Genomic DNA, 14,706 nt, shown 5'->3' with positions numbered 1-14,706 from the left:
TCACCACGGTCCCACCACGGCTGCAGGGGAACCTCAGCTCTGGTGCCTGGAGCACCTCCGGCCCCTCCTTCACCAGCCTTGGTGTCTGCAGGGCTGTGCTCTCACATATTGTCACTCTGCTCTTCTCTGGCTGCAATTACATTTGCAGAGTAACATTTTTTTCCTTCTTAGATCTGTTATCACAGAGCCATTTCTAATGGGCTCAGCCCTGGCCAGGGGCACCTCCATCCTGGGCCAGCTGGGATTGGCCCTGCTGGACATGGGAAGCTTCTGGCAACTTCTCACAAAAGCCACTCCTGCAGCACCCCTGCCACCAAAACTTGGCCATACAAACCCAATACAGCCTTGGAGTGTCAAAAGCTCATGCTTTTAACCGCTGGATTTTAAATGTACATAAATATTTTAGGTAACTCTTGTATCCATCCAAAGAGCATCTGTACAGTCTGGTTTGCTCCAGATGAGGATCAGGGCACTGAAATTTTGCTGTTTGCCCAGTCAGCTGCACTGATACCTGCTCAGCCATGAGAGCTCATCTAATCATCTCCTCCTAAAACCTTTTGTGTTTCAGCTGTTACTCTCAACGCTTCTATCACAAGTTACCATCTTACCGGACTGAAGGAAAAGACCACCTATCGTGTGCAGATTTCAGGATTCACTAGTGCTGGAGAAGGACCTCAGACTCTTTCACAGCCTTTCAGCACTCCAAAATATGGTACTGTGGAACCCCTTTGCATCTTCATTATCCAGCATGAATCTTTGCTTTATGTCCTCTCAATAATAAACCTCACAAGGTTTATTAGTCAATCCTCAGTTACTGAGAACAAACACAAAAAATTGGTCCTCTGCAAGATAAACTTTGTATCACAGAACAAAGTATTTAATTATCTGTATATTACCTGTATTTTATTACCTAATATACAGGGAACTTAGCTAGGGTTCTTCATCTCTGAAACTTTTTCTGACATTTTGTCCTAGCTATGTGCACATATATTTATTTATTGACAATTACTCTTTAGATTTCATCAGATGAAATTTCTGCCTGTGACTAGTAATGTTCAATCATCTGCTTTTGGCAAAATCCTGAGCAGTCATGTAAAATTGGCTTCCTGAGCCATTAACTGCAAAAATAAAAGATTAAGTACCTTTCAATTGCTCCTAGTGTGGGTGAACACTAACTAAAATATCTTTTGCTTTCTGATAATTTAAGTACATTCTAAGTAACAAGTCCTTTAGGTCACTGACAAAAGTTTACTGTTCTCAGAAGTGCCTGGATAGGCTAAGACCAATACAGTGACATTTAAAAAGTCTAAAAATCTTCAAATCATATAAGGTTGGCTAAACTTAGTCTTTCAAACATTTTTAACACCTCCTCAGTTAAACTAAAACTAACGCTGCAACAGACTTTTTTTGTTTGACCACAGCTTCCCTTAATGGAGATTTCTAAATAGAAAAATAAAAGAACATGCTAAGATGGTATCAGGAACCTGTGATATTCAGAAACAGAAGTATGCAAATGGTTTCTCCCCAGAGTAGCTTTTTTGCGTTAAGTGAAAGAGATATAAAACCATACAAATAAATAGTCAAAAATGTAAAGAGATAAAAAGAAAGAAATTTAAAATCTTCCTTGAAATCAACAGGATTTGCACCCCTCCTCCCCCCACTGAAAACTTTCTCCTGTCAACACAAAATATTAAAGCCTCTCCCTAGAGCTTTCTTCAAGACTCTATTTCATTCAGCCTACCAAGTATGTATTTGAAAAGTATTCAATTTTTCAGTGAAGTAACAAAAATGCAGAGTGAAATTAACACAACATTTTTAAAAATCAAGTAATTACACTGAATTTAAATATTACATTTACTATTTTTGCTCTTCCCAAACATTTCACAGGTTTCATCCATTAGAAGTATCTCAGGTTTCTTTGCTATAAAGAACAAATTTAAGCAACGGAGCAGTTTGCAGCTTTCCAAATTAGTTTTGAACATTAGGTAGCTGTTTGGTAAAAAAAAAAAAAAAAAAAGGACTATTGTTGGGGGATGGGTAGGAAAAGAAAAAGCAAGTGGCTTTTTTTTTTTTTTGCAAATATGGTTTGTCAATATCAGTAACACAATCATGAACTGGCCACACTATACAAGAACTATTTTTAAACTTTTGCTGTCTCCTATAACGAAGGAGACATCAAAAATCTATAACAAAGACATCTACACTGACTCCCTCTTAACATCACAGTCAGCTTTGGTTCTTGTGTTAGCCTGAGCATTTTATCAACATTCATTAACCTCTCAAACACTTTCTCCTCTGTAGGTAGGTGGGATCTTGATAGAAAATATCTCAAGCAAGTATTAAGAGGCAATATGAGACATAGGTTTGCTTCAAGGCTTGACAAATGACTGATTACAGATAAAGTGGTCTTAATGATCTTAAAAGTTAAAGCATGGACAATATCTAAATACACAAGCTGTGTTATTGCTATCAGGACCAGGCACGACCTCTCAAAACAACCCTAAAACAAAATAAAGCCCAATCAAATAAAAACCCCACAAACAAACAAGCAAAATCCCCAGAAAACAAAAATGAAAACCAACCAACAAAAAAACCCCAAACACTACCAGTAAATCCTGAAATCAATAAAAAGCTACTTTCATTTAAATAGTTTCTTATAATGTTAGATGTGCATGAGGGTCCTGACCTGTTAAACAAGTTAGAGCTCACATAACAGCACGGGGAGGAAATAAACCACTTGGCAGGTGGAGATGGACAAAGAACCATCTGAAATTCAGCAAGGGCAAGTGCAGGGCCCTGCACCTGGGGAGCAACAACCCCAGGCACCAGCACAGGCTGGGGCTGCCCTGCTGGGGAGCAGCTCTGTGGAGAAGGACCTGGGGGTTCTGGTGGGCAAGAAGCTCTCCATGAGCCAGCAGTGTGTCCTGGTGGCCAAGAAGGCCAATGGTAACCTGGGGGCATTGGGAAGAGCATTGCCAGCAGGTGGAGGGAGGTGATCCTGCCCCTCTACTCAGCCCTGCTGAGGCCTCACCTGGAGTGCTGTGTCCAGTTCTGGGCTCCTCAGGACAGCGGAGACATGGAGCTCCTGGAGTGGGTCCAGTGAAGAGCTGCAAAGGTGTTTTGGGAGCTGGAGCACCTTGCTAGCGAGGAAAGGCAGGGAGAGCTGGGCCTTTTTACCATGGAGAAGAGGCAACAGAGAGGGGACCTCAGCAATATATACAAATACCCTAAGGGCAAATGTCAGGAAAATGGGGCCAGACCCTTTTCTGGGGTGCCCAATGACACAAAAAGAGGCAACGAGCATAAACTGAGACACAGGAATTTCTACCTGAACATGATGAACTTCTTTACTGTGAGGGTGATATTGACCAGAGAGGCTGGGGAGTCTTCTTACATACAGATACTCAAAACCTGCCTGGATGCAATCCTGTCTCACCTGCTTTAGGTGAACCTGCTAGTAGGGGATTAGAATAGATGAGCTTCAGAGATCCCTTCCAATCCCAACCATTCTGTGATTCTATGATACCTATATAGCTTAAAAATACAAACCTGAAAAGCCCACATTCCCCTGAGAATACCAGCTTTAGTTTTAACTAAATTTTACTTAAATTCCAGAACAATGCGTAAAGTTGGCTTTGACTTCTGTTTGAAATATTTCTCTCATGAAGTTAATAAGGTCTTTCTGTACTTAAAGCCATAAATCTGATTCAAGCTTTCTGTTTCCCATCAGATAAAGGAGAACTTGAAGGTTTTGTGATTGGTCTTTGTTTCAGCATGGTACTCATTCTGGTTTTTGCACCTCTCACTTGTTCTCTGGTGATTAAAAGGTAAGAACAGAATATTGGCTGGAGTTGCTAGCAGCACTCTTGTTTTGCTTAGCTCTGAGTTTCAATGACACCAGGCCTTTCTTGTCATTAAAGGCAACACAGCTCAAAAAATGCACAACACCAAAAGCACCACAGTAATCTCACAGTGAGAGCAATTACAAGCCAATATAAGCTAATTTAAATGGTAAAACAAATCTGTAAAAAATCTGTACTCTTTAGATTTTGGTTCCTTTATCTGACTAACTCCTGTCACAAACACTCTTAGAAAGACACAGGACCATTTCTCACACTGGGACATATGCTATATACATACAGATAAAGCATGCATTTGATAAATTTTATCTAAGATGTTTCTTGTAAACACATTTGGATATTAAACTTATAAAGTATGCATATAAGCACATAATGACAAGGAACAATAAATGAGTGGGAACAAGAGAGAATAATAAGGGTGACTGTAAGTTCTGGCAATGGTCCTCTTATTTTATGAAAAATTGGTTTCTGCAATAATAAACTATTCACCCCCACATAATAATCTGAAGTACAATATCAGGAGCATACACTATGACTAGAAAGTTTGCATAGTAATGGGTTCCAATAATAATTTTCTGACAAACCTAATTGCATACAACCACTCATGTTACTATTTGGTGTCCTAGAACACTACCTTCCCTTTTACTCTTCTTCACAAAGCACTGGCCTCAGAAGCTGAAAGCACAACTGCTGAAGGACAGTTGGCACAACCTGTGGCTTGAGAGCCACACAGCATGACATAGCCTGCTTTAGCTTTTAACACTTGTCCTTGCCACTGGGAAACAGACTCTGCCTTTTCAGGTGGTATTCTAAGTTGCACTGTGTCTGATACAACAGTTTTGGCAGGAACTTCTGAGAGTAACCTAGTTTTGACCTAGAGTAAACTTCATTTTGTTCACTATAAGACTACACCTCTTTGTCTGGGCTCAATAGGAAAGAAGAAAGGGGGAAAAAGTAAAACAAAACACAAAACAACCAGGCAGCACCCAGAAGCCCAGTGTGGGACTACAAAATAGTGCTTAAATTTGTATATTTGTAGTAATATTGAACATTTGAACTGAGATAAAGGGTCCCAGTGATAACCTTCGTCTCAATTGTCTTGATTTTTAAGAAAGGCATCACCAGCCAGCCAAACACCCATCTTCACAGGATCAGCAGGAGATTCAGTAACTTTACAGCCACAGTTTTCACCTCCAACCACAGCCTAAGCAGAGGCAAAGTACCCTAAAGCTAATGAAGTCTAGCTTTACTTTCAAAACAGGAAAATACTGAAACCAACACTAAGGCAGAGTGTTGGACTACTTAAAGTCTCAGCCTCTCTTACAGCTTTGTTGAGGCTTTTTTTATGGAGGTGAGATACTGTATGTGATAGCTCCCAGAAAGAGCCAAACTCAAAACAATCAGGAAAGAGCAGGAGTTGTGTTGTCTCCTTAGAGCTTCTTCCAGACTAACGGTGCCATTGCACAGGGGCTGAATGCAGAAGCATCTTGCTCTTTGTTTTCAGGGGAAAGGAAACTTTTAAATCAAAGCCCAGGAGCAAATACTTACTAAAACAAGCTTTGTTTTTTATATCCCAAAGACCTCAAGGAAGATGGAGGATTTGTGGAAATGATAACAAATTAGATGTATAGAAATATTAGATGTATACATTAAAAGTACAGAAAGAGACAACATTGCCAGTACTTTCACAGCTCCTTTGTCATTAAATAAGGATGTTAATCATCATTAACTCAGTATTTCAGTATAGACAACCAAGTTTGTTCTTCAGCTTTTAATGAGCATTATGCTTAAATGTCTCTGTAGAACACTTTTTTTATGGTTACAAAAATGTCAATATGTTATGTATGAGCAAAAACTAATTTAGATGCATAGGAAATGTCAGTCATCTAACCTGATGTTAAATGGAAAGCACTTCTTTACAGGCTGAAAATATCATATTGGCACAGTGTACCCACCCCAGGAAACAGCACTGCACTCCAGGATATGGTGAGTACTCTTCTGACAGCATGAAAAAAATACAGAGGGGAGATCTTCAATTAAGCTATAGTGCTAGTTATCTGTCCTTTGACACTTTACTCAAGAGAATGTCTAATATCAGCTGCTTGGAAGCCAGAGTAATATTCAAAATATAGGATGGGGATAGTTTCTATTTAGGCATAGGCTGTATACACTTTAAAATTTAATAAAGGTCTCAGACTGTTTTTGAGTACATTGTAAAGCATTTTTAAAGACATGATCCTTAAAAGAACAAATCAAAGCTGAATGGAGGTAGATGGAGTCTAAAGAGAGAAATTCAGAGGTTTTTTGTCCATCTGGACCAAATTTCATGGGACAAGCCAATTAAACCTGAAGCATCTTCATTATTTTCCTTACCATAAAATGAAGTGCCATGAAGTCTAACCATTAAGTCAGTTTTCACCAACTCAAACTGATTATTAAGTACAAGTTGTTCAAATTACAAAGTAGTGGATTGTGGCCTAATTCCAGAGAAGTCTAATGAGAGAGGCCATGTAACATGGTGTTTTCTGAAGTCTGCTCCTCAGCTTGCCTCCAAAGCAATCCAGGGGTTCTGTCTGGCAGCTGGTGGCTGTCTGAGGAGCACCTATCTACCTATAGGCCCCAAGGTTCAGCAGCATGCTCACATCTTGCCCACAGCTTTCCCCTTTATTTTGCTAAGTATACCAGAATTTCAATACTAAATAAGCAGGAAAATCAGCTGTTAGGAAAAAATACAGCTATTAGAATCAACTGTTGGAGACCACATTATCCACTTTTGCCTATTAGTGGACTTATTTGTATCTTCACCTCCTTGCCTTCCCACATTTAGCAAGATTTCTGCTGCAGTTTTTGTGACATCTGCTACTAAAAGTCCTCCTTTTAGAACACATAAGTTTATCTCATAAGTCTCAGACCACCTATGATCATGGTTTTGTATCAGGAATTCCTACTGCTTTCCTTTATAAATCTCTTTTTCTGGAAGACTTGAACTTGAGTTGGCACTTGACAATCTAGCAGTTCCTCTCATGAACTTTAACAAGCAGACTTCTATCTCATCAAATTTTGGGCATTGGCTAGGTAGGTATCTACTGTCCAGAACTGGGATACCGAGTGAACTAATCAGAAACAGTATTTCAGAAGACCCTGATAGTCTGCTGATAATCAGAAGTTTTGCTGAACATCAACATTGCTTCCTGCAACAGAGCAAGTAGGAATTTTCATATTCCAGATCAGGACTTTCTCACTTGCTTTCTTCCACCTAAATGCAGCCAAAGAAGTGATGAGTTCAGAGCTAGTCATCAGATAGCCATTTTGCAATGAAGAAATGCAAGTGAAACATGCTGAGACTGCATGCTACAGAAAGGACAAGTAGGTTTTATGAACCACAGTGCCATTTTGACATAAAATGCATAAAAGCAAAATATATAAATTAAAAATGCCTTTAACTTTTATTGCAGAAGCAAAGAAACTGTCAAAGAAAATGAAGTTTGTATTAACCATGCCTGGTAGAGAATATTGCAATGTTCACAACATGTTAGACAAAGAAATACCAGACACCAGATAATCGTTTGGAAGAAAGCAGAAAAAGCACTATGTCAGGAGACAGTACAGTAAACAGTTTAGCAGATACATTGTCTAGAATTAATTTGGTAATCTGAACAATTAATGAACTGTGGAGAAAGGTATTCCCCAAAAAGGTAAGGCAAAACAGGGGCAGGGAGCAAATCTTTCTATATTCTGTACATTCATTTGATTTCTAGTTGTTCCAAGACTGAACCACATCAGTTTAGTTGAGCAACTTAGCAACTCGTGACAAAAAATACAAAAATAATCCAAAAAAGACAGCAAGACAACTTGTTGTCCAGTAATCCAGGGGATTACTTAACAAAATATAAATCATACATCCCATGGTACAGAGCAGCAGGAGGAACTGAAGATATTCTCATTACAGAGATGAGAAAAACGAACTGTGGGGAACTAAAATGTCAGTCAGTCACCCAAACCAGTCTCCTGGTCTTCCTATATAGCCAAAATTCTTCAAAGATGCTTCTTCTTCTTTGTCTATTGCCTCTTTCAGACAGAATCCTAGCATTGCTATGTTGTTTAGAAAAGACCTCCATGATCATCAAGTCTAACCATTAACCAGTTCACCAATGATCCATGTCTCCAACTGACACAGGAAGACCTTTTCCAAACACTTTCAGGGATGGTGAATCCACCACATCCCTGGACAGCCTGACCACTCTTTTTGAGAAGAAATTCTTCCTAATATCCAATCTAAACCTTTTACTAGTACAACCTGAGGCCATTTCCTCTCATCCTGTCACTTGCTACCTAGGCAAAGAGACCAACCCCCACCTGGCTACATGCTCCTTTCAGGCAATTGTAGGGAGTGATAAGGTCCCCCCAGAGCCTCCTTTTTTCCAGACTGAACACCTCCAGCTCCCCATTGGACTTGTGCTCCAGACCCTTCCACTGCTCTGTTGCCCTCCTCTGAACACACTCTAGCACCTCAAAGTCCTTCCTAAACTGAGAGCTCAGCACTGGACAGGATTCCAGCTGTGGCCTCACCAGTGCCCAGCACAGGGGGACAATCCCTGCCCTGGCCCTGCTGGCCACAGCATTGCTGATCCAGGCCAGGATGCCATTGGCCTTCTTGGCCTCCTGGGCACAGCCTGGCTCATGTTCAGCTGCTGCCACCAGCACCCCCAGCTCCTTTTCAGCCACTCTGCCCCAGCCTGTGGAGCTGTCTGGGGTTGGTGTGACCCAAGGGCAGGACCCAGCACTGGGCCTTTGGCCTCAGCCATGATGCAGCCTGCCCAGATCCCTCTGCAGAGCCTCCCTGCCCTCCAGCAGATCAGCACTCCCACCCAGCTTGGTGTCACCTGTGAAATGATTGAGGGTGCCCTCCATGAGATCACTGGTGAAGATGTTAAACAGGACTGGCCCCAGTACTGAGCCCTGGGAAACAGCACTGGTGGCTGAACACCAGCTGGATGTAACTCCACTCACACCACTCTCTGGGCCTGGCCATCCAGGCAGTTTTTTACCTAGTAAGAGTGTAACTGCCTAAGCCAGGAGCAGCCCATTTATCCAGCAGAGCTCCGTGGGAAATGGTATCATGTGCTTTACCAAAGTCCAGGTAGACATAAAACCTATTTCAGATTTGGTAGCTTTGGGAATTTGGGCTGCTCTTCATAAAAAAAAATACGATAATGAACATACATATCATACAGATCTTTATTTTAAAAAGACAGAAGTTAACCATGTAGTGATGTCTACTTATCCCATAACGAGTGAAAAAGAGAGAGATTTTATTTGGTATTCCTGAGACTTCAAAGAACAAAATTCTCATTTCTTGGTCAGATCACAACTTGTAAGAAGAAAGAAAATAAAAAACAATGCACACTTACTTATTTCTTGCAAAAAAGCCCATTGTAAACAAGTTTAGAGCAGGTGGGGACAGGGAGGTAGGGGGGGAAGGAAAGAAGAATGTCTAATAGCTATAACAGCCTGCCCATAGTTTAAAAACCATTACGGCAAACACAGAATAATCTAGGAGGAAAATAAGGAAGCTTGGTTTTACCAACAGTTCTCCATTTAACCATCCAGAATTTGCAAAAAATTTATTACCCCAGGTATACTCAGATCACGGCATGGCTTGAAGTTTAATAACAAACTGTTCATAGCAGCTGACAGCTTAATGTTTTCTGGCTGCTGTTCAAATTTCTGCCTTTTCACAGTAATATATTTGCTAAATTTTTTAAAAGCTGTGTTCTCAGAACAGCACATCATGAGGCTTATATTTTATCATCACTAATTTTGGTGTAAAGTAAACATAAAAGCAAGAAAAACTGATTAAATACTATGGGACCAGAGATGATGGTCCTTTAAACTTTCAGCTATATTTCTAAAACCAAAGATGTGCTAAAATGGATTAATTAGCATGTTATTCTTTTTTCTTGCTTTGTCCCACAGACTAATTGGAAACGCGTTTCAGGAACACTGCTTCAGGCCCTGTCAGACAATGATACCACCAGCCTTTTTGTCATAGAGCATGAATCAAAGGTTCCTCTGACCCTAGATCTCTCCATAGATGGTGGAGAAGACAACAAGCATGACACCTGCCAGTCAGAAAAACCTAGCAATAGCATAGACATGAGTCCAAGGCATGAAGAAATCCCTGCAGAAGCAGTGACAAGTGAAGAAGACACCATTTCCACGGAAGTACCACTCTTGAGTGACTATGCCAGCATGGAGTTTAGTCAGAAAGCCCTGATGGGTCTGGCAATGAGCACACCTGAAAGAACTGCTCATCCTCGTCTGAAAATGGAACTAAGCAGTAAGCCAGCACAAACTGTGCAGAAGGTTTTGTTTGCTTCCCAGGACTACCTCAAACAAAGCCAGGTGGTACTTCTGCCATCTGGACCAAATTTCATGGGACAAGCCAATTAAACCTGAAGCATCTTCATTATTTTCCTTACCATAAAATGAAGTTCCAAGTCTTGTTGTACGTCAGTGGAGCCACTAGGACCATATGGGACAGTGAGCTTGTGACAATAATTATCTCCACTATAGTAACTTTCCTTGGTGAAATAGATTGATTGTATTATAAGATTAGCTATTTCAACACAGTCGTCCAGTGGAAAAGTTCATCTTCACACGCCAAAACCTTTAGTGATTTACATGAAAAATCTTTCAGTAAAGTACCTCTTGCTTGATATTTTGTTCCAGGGCATTCAGGAGCCATTCAAGGTTTCCACTCTAAGCACAATGTCATTGTAGACATCAGAAAAATTCTCTACTCCCTTTGACCAGCTTCGGATCTGATTTTCAGATCCAGTAAGTTCTTCGCCAAAAAAAAAATTACAGCAAAAGTGTCCACCGCTTCAAATTAGGAATCTAAAGTTTGCTTATTGATCCATGAAAAACACCATTAGTGCTTTACATTCCAGAACTTTACACCTTTATTCATTGTAGATAAATAGTGCTGTGTAAGTGAAGATGATAATAAGTTTCATTAACAGTATTGGAGTTGTTACTTGTATGAAATTAAGGCTATTTCCTCCTACAATTGCCCACACATTCAGAAAAACCCATCCAAAATTTGTGATGAGGTGTAATTGCAGATATATTTTCACACTGCAATGACAATAACTGTTAAACAGACTTCAGGAGCTGAACATGGATTTCAAGTATCCATACCTCCCAAGATTGCCTGGAAGAGGAGCCACTAGAATACAGGGGATAAAAGGGTCTTCCTCAATATGCTGTCTATGCAACTCCATCATGTATCTCCACAATGCAAGGAGTCTCAACCATTTTCAGGCTTACAAGAGTTTCTCAGTCATGAAATCTCCAACCATTAATGGTCTGCACTTATTGTAGAAGACCCAGTTTATTGTTGTTGTCTCAAGTTTAAGGAGTATTTTATTAAAATTGCTTTGTGGAGAAAGAAATTGATCAACTGTATCATAAGCACCAGAGAATCCATAGATGGATATTTTAAAAAATTTTCTCATTAAAAGTGAAGGATGATTGGCATTCACGCAAATATTTCCACTCATATCAGGCAGCATGAATGATAGAATTATAGAATAGCCATGCTCACAAAAACTCGGAGAAATTCCATATCCCCACTTCATTGATTCAGTGAGAATCCAAAACAAAACCTAGTTTATTAATTTTCCTTATTTATATTCACTGTCTCTTTGTCTGTTAAGATTACCAGGAACAAACCTGTATTTCACTGTGGGTTATGCACTGTATTTTTTCTTAGCACTTAAAATTCCTTCTTGTCCCACAAAGCAATGTGCACTCATAGCTGTTAAATCTTGCAATTGAAACAAGAGGTAAGAGAAGCACACCCTAGAGACTGCACAACTTTGGACAGCCCTTTAAATATCTTTCTTCTTTTTCTGAACTTTAATTTGGTGACTTTGCCTAATTGAATTTAAGAGAATGCAAATGATCCTGCTGTTAGTGGAGCTATTTTTACTGATAATATCAAGTAGTGCTATTGAAATGCTGTTACAGACAATGAAGTCCTGATATATAATCTTTATCAAGTAGTCATAATTTGCCCTTTTCCAGAATAAAATAATTATCCATGCTCATTACTTACAGTATTTCTTTCATTTCTGGCCAAAGAAACTTATTTTTCTGGTGCATACCTTCAATAGTTTTACTCATCCCTGTAAACACCAAATTCTTCTTTTTGTACTCTGGATCTAACAAACCAATACGTATTATTCTGTTATGGATAAAATATGTATAAAGTAAGCAAGTAGAACCAAACTAAAGCCTTGTAAGCAGTTCCAGTACATGAAACATGAAACTCAAGAGACAGATTGGGCTTTTAACCTGGTGATTATCAACTCCACTCTACTAGCCATTGCCTGACATCTTATTACAGACAATTCATATAGCAGAACAGGAGAGTTCCACCCATGGATATTAAATAGAAGGTATAGATGCATTCTACTTTCAGTTATAAAGTTCAAAATATATGTAATTCTTAATTGATCTCATTAGAGCAATATTTGCACAATGGCCATAAACAGTACATTTGGGAGAATAAGAGATACATATAAAATCCTGGTGTGGAGATTGGAAACAAATTCAAAACCCATCTCATTATGATGTATACTTTGGGAGCAAAGAAAGAACCTTTTATGTGGAGAGAAATAGAAAAAGCACATTTACTAAATAGTTTCATGGAGCCAAAAAGGAGGTTTAGTTGGAATAATGTACTTACTCTGCAATACAAGAGACATACCATGTTCAGGTCTTCGGGTTAGGGAAATACAGATGTCTGTGGTATCTGTTTTTGGTTGGCTCTCCTGTGGAGATTTTTATTTCAGTTAGAATGGTCCTACAACAATTATCTAGTTGTACTCTCTGACCTCTTCAAGCAGTTTAAAAAACAGTGACTGCAGAAACCTTCTTACACAAATAAACATGTAAGATACTTGATTCCATGTGTTATAGTACTGTTCAAGTGGTTAGTGTAGTGTTCTTAGCATCAATATTCTTAGCTTCAATATATGTTATGTGGAGTGAAATTGCAGATGTGAAAGCTCAGGACCACAAAAGACAAGGTATTTTATAATTAAATTTTTGCTGCTTTTTCACTGTCAGCATAGCTCTGGATGATCACTGTCACCATTAGTGAGAATTTAGACATGGTGAAAGCTTAGACAACTGTAGGCCTGGAAGCACATCATCATCATGATTTATAGCATGGGATATTATACTGTAAGGTTACAGTACTTTATCATTCTATATTTACATAAAAAGGAAAGTAATACTCAGTCTCTAATACAGCACAAAACTAGGTTAGTATACATGTATTTTTCTGGTATCCAGAGTAGATGTTTCTTCTTGCATGAGGAGTTTTTATTATTTTAATTTGTCATATTTTTAATTTAGTGCTTAAAGTCAGACTACACTGCAGTAGTTAGCTCTGAAAATTAATACTGTATCAGACACAAAACAAACAAGGACTCACCCTGGAACAGGACATTGCAGCAACAACAATACTGTAGAGGCTTATTCTGCATTAGTTAACAAGTGAATAATAATGTCTACCAAATATCTACAAATTCCCCCAGAATCTAAGCCTTTAAGCTCAGAGCCTTAACCCTTTTAGTCACTTTTATGGCACAATAGTATCTGCATTTGAGCAGAGCTGTCTGGAAAGCAGAGAACACAGGGGCATCCTGTCAACTCAAGTCAACTGCAGTTATTGCTACAAAAATTGTCAAATAATGAAGCCCTTCATGAAAGACCTCTGGTTACAGAAGATACTCTTGGCCCAGTGTCATAGGTTTGTGGCTTGCCTGTTTCTCTCACTCAGTGGTGCTATGTGTCTGCCACCTGAATGAGGTTAAATGAGTTCTGGTACAATGTTGATGGAATTTGTATGAACCTGGATAATGAAAATAGTGACACCTTACACCACTCACTTTGAGCACTGTTTGTAGAAGACTGCTAAGATAAATCACTCCATGCCAGTGGTGTTGGGATGGGAATAATCTTATCCTCATAACTATTTCAATTCTACAGCAGAAGCACCAGCTTGATAATAAAACTAAAAACAACCTGCTGTGCTAGAAATGGTCATTTCCATCACACATCCTCAGAGACCCCTCCAGTGCTTCACAGAATCACAGATCAGTGAGGCTGGAAACGACCTTTAGGATTGAGACCAACTGAAAACTTAATATGGCCAAGCCCACCGCTAAACCACATCCTTAAGTGCCTCCTGGGATGGTGGCTTAACCAGTTCCCTGGGTAGTGTGTTCCAAGGCTTGACCACCCTTCCTGGGAAGAAATGTTTCCAGATATTCAATCTAAACCTCCCTCTGCCCAGCCCTCAGCTCTGCCCCCCACCCCTTCCCCTTTATAAAATGACTGCTCCACGGAGTTCGTCCTCTTTCCCTGGGTTTGCCTTCAGATACTGTGTTATTCTGCTGGAATAAAACCTTGCAAAAGAGCCTTTCTTGCTTCTGTTGCTGAGCCAGCTGCAGTGAGTGTTGAGTGGAGGTTAGAGTGCATTGCCTGAATGTTAACTCAGCTTGCCTTTTGACAGGAGAGGCTTGCTGGGGACAAGAGATAGGCAGCAGCACCTACCACTTAAACACCCAAATTTTAAAGAATATACTGACCCTCATCTCACTGCAACATCCTCTTAGACAGTTACAGAGAGCGACAAGATCCCTTCTCTGAGCCTCCTTCTCTCCAGCTAAACATCCTCAGCTCCCTAAGCCACCTCTTGTAAGACCTATGCTCTAACTTTCTTCCACAAAGCTTTCCCCAAGCAAATGAGTGGGCTTATTATTTTACC

General features: G+C 39.8%; 1 protein-coding gene across 1 annotated transcript in view; it reads left to right on the top strand.

Moving 5' to 3' along the window:
- Positions 1-13,941, top strand: part of LOC102068709 (interleukin-6 receptor subunit beta) — a 34,611-nt gene extending 20,670 nt beyond the window's left edge. The window contains exons 12-15 of the mRNA XM_014271258.3: positions 569-712; positions 3,731-3,827; positions 5,783-5,846; positions 9,837-13,941. Of these exons, the coding sequence (XP_014126733.2) occupies positions 569-712; positions 3,731-3,827; positions 5,783-5,846; positions 9,837-10,313 (782 nt within the window). The 3' untranslated portion in view covers positions 10,314-13,941. The remainder of the gene's footprint in view (positions 1-568; positions 713-3,730; positions 3,828-5,782; positions 5,847-9,836) is intronic.
- The last annotated feature ends 765 nt before the right edge of the window (positions 13,942-14,706 follow it).

This window comes from Zonotrichia albicollis, chromosome Z, assembly GCF_047830755.1.
Source record: "Zonotrichia albicollis isolate bZonAlb1 chromosome Z, bZonAlb1.hap1, whole genome shotgun sequence".
Lineage (NCBI taxonomy): Eukaryota > Metazoa > Chordata > Aves > Passeriformes > Passerellidae > Zonotrichia > Zonotrichia albicollis.
This window is presented reverse-complemented; position numbering and strand designations above follow the sequence as displayed.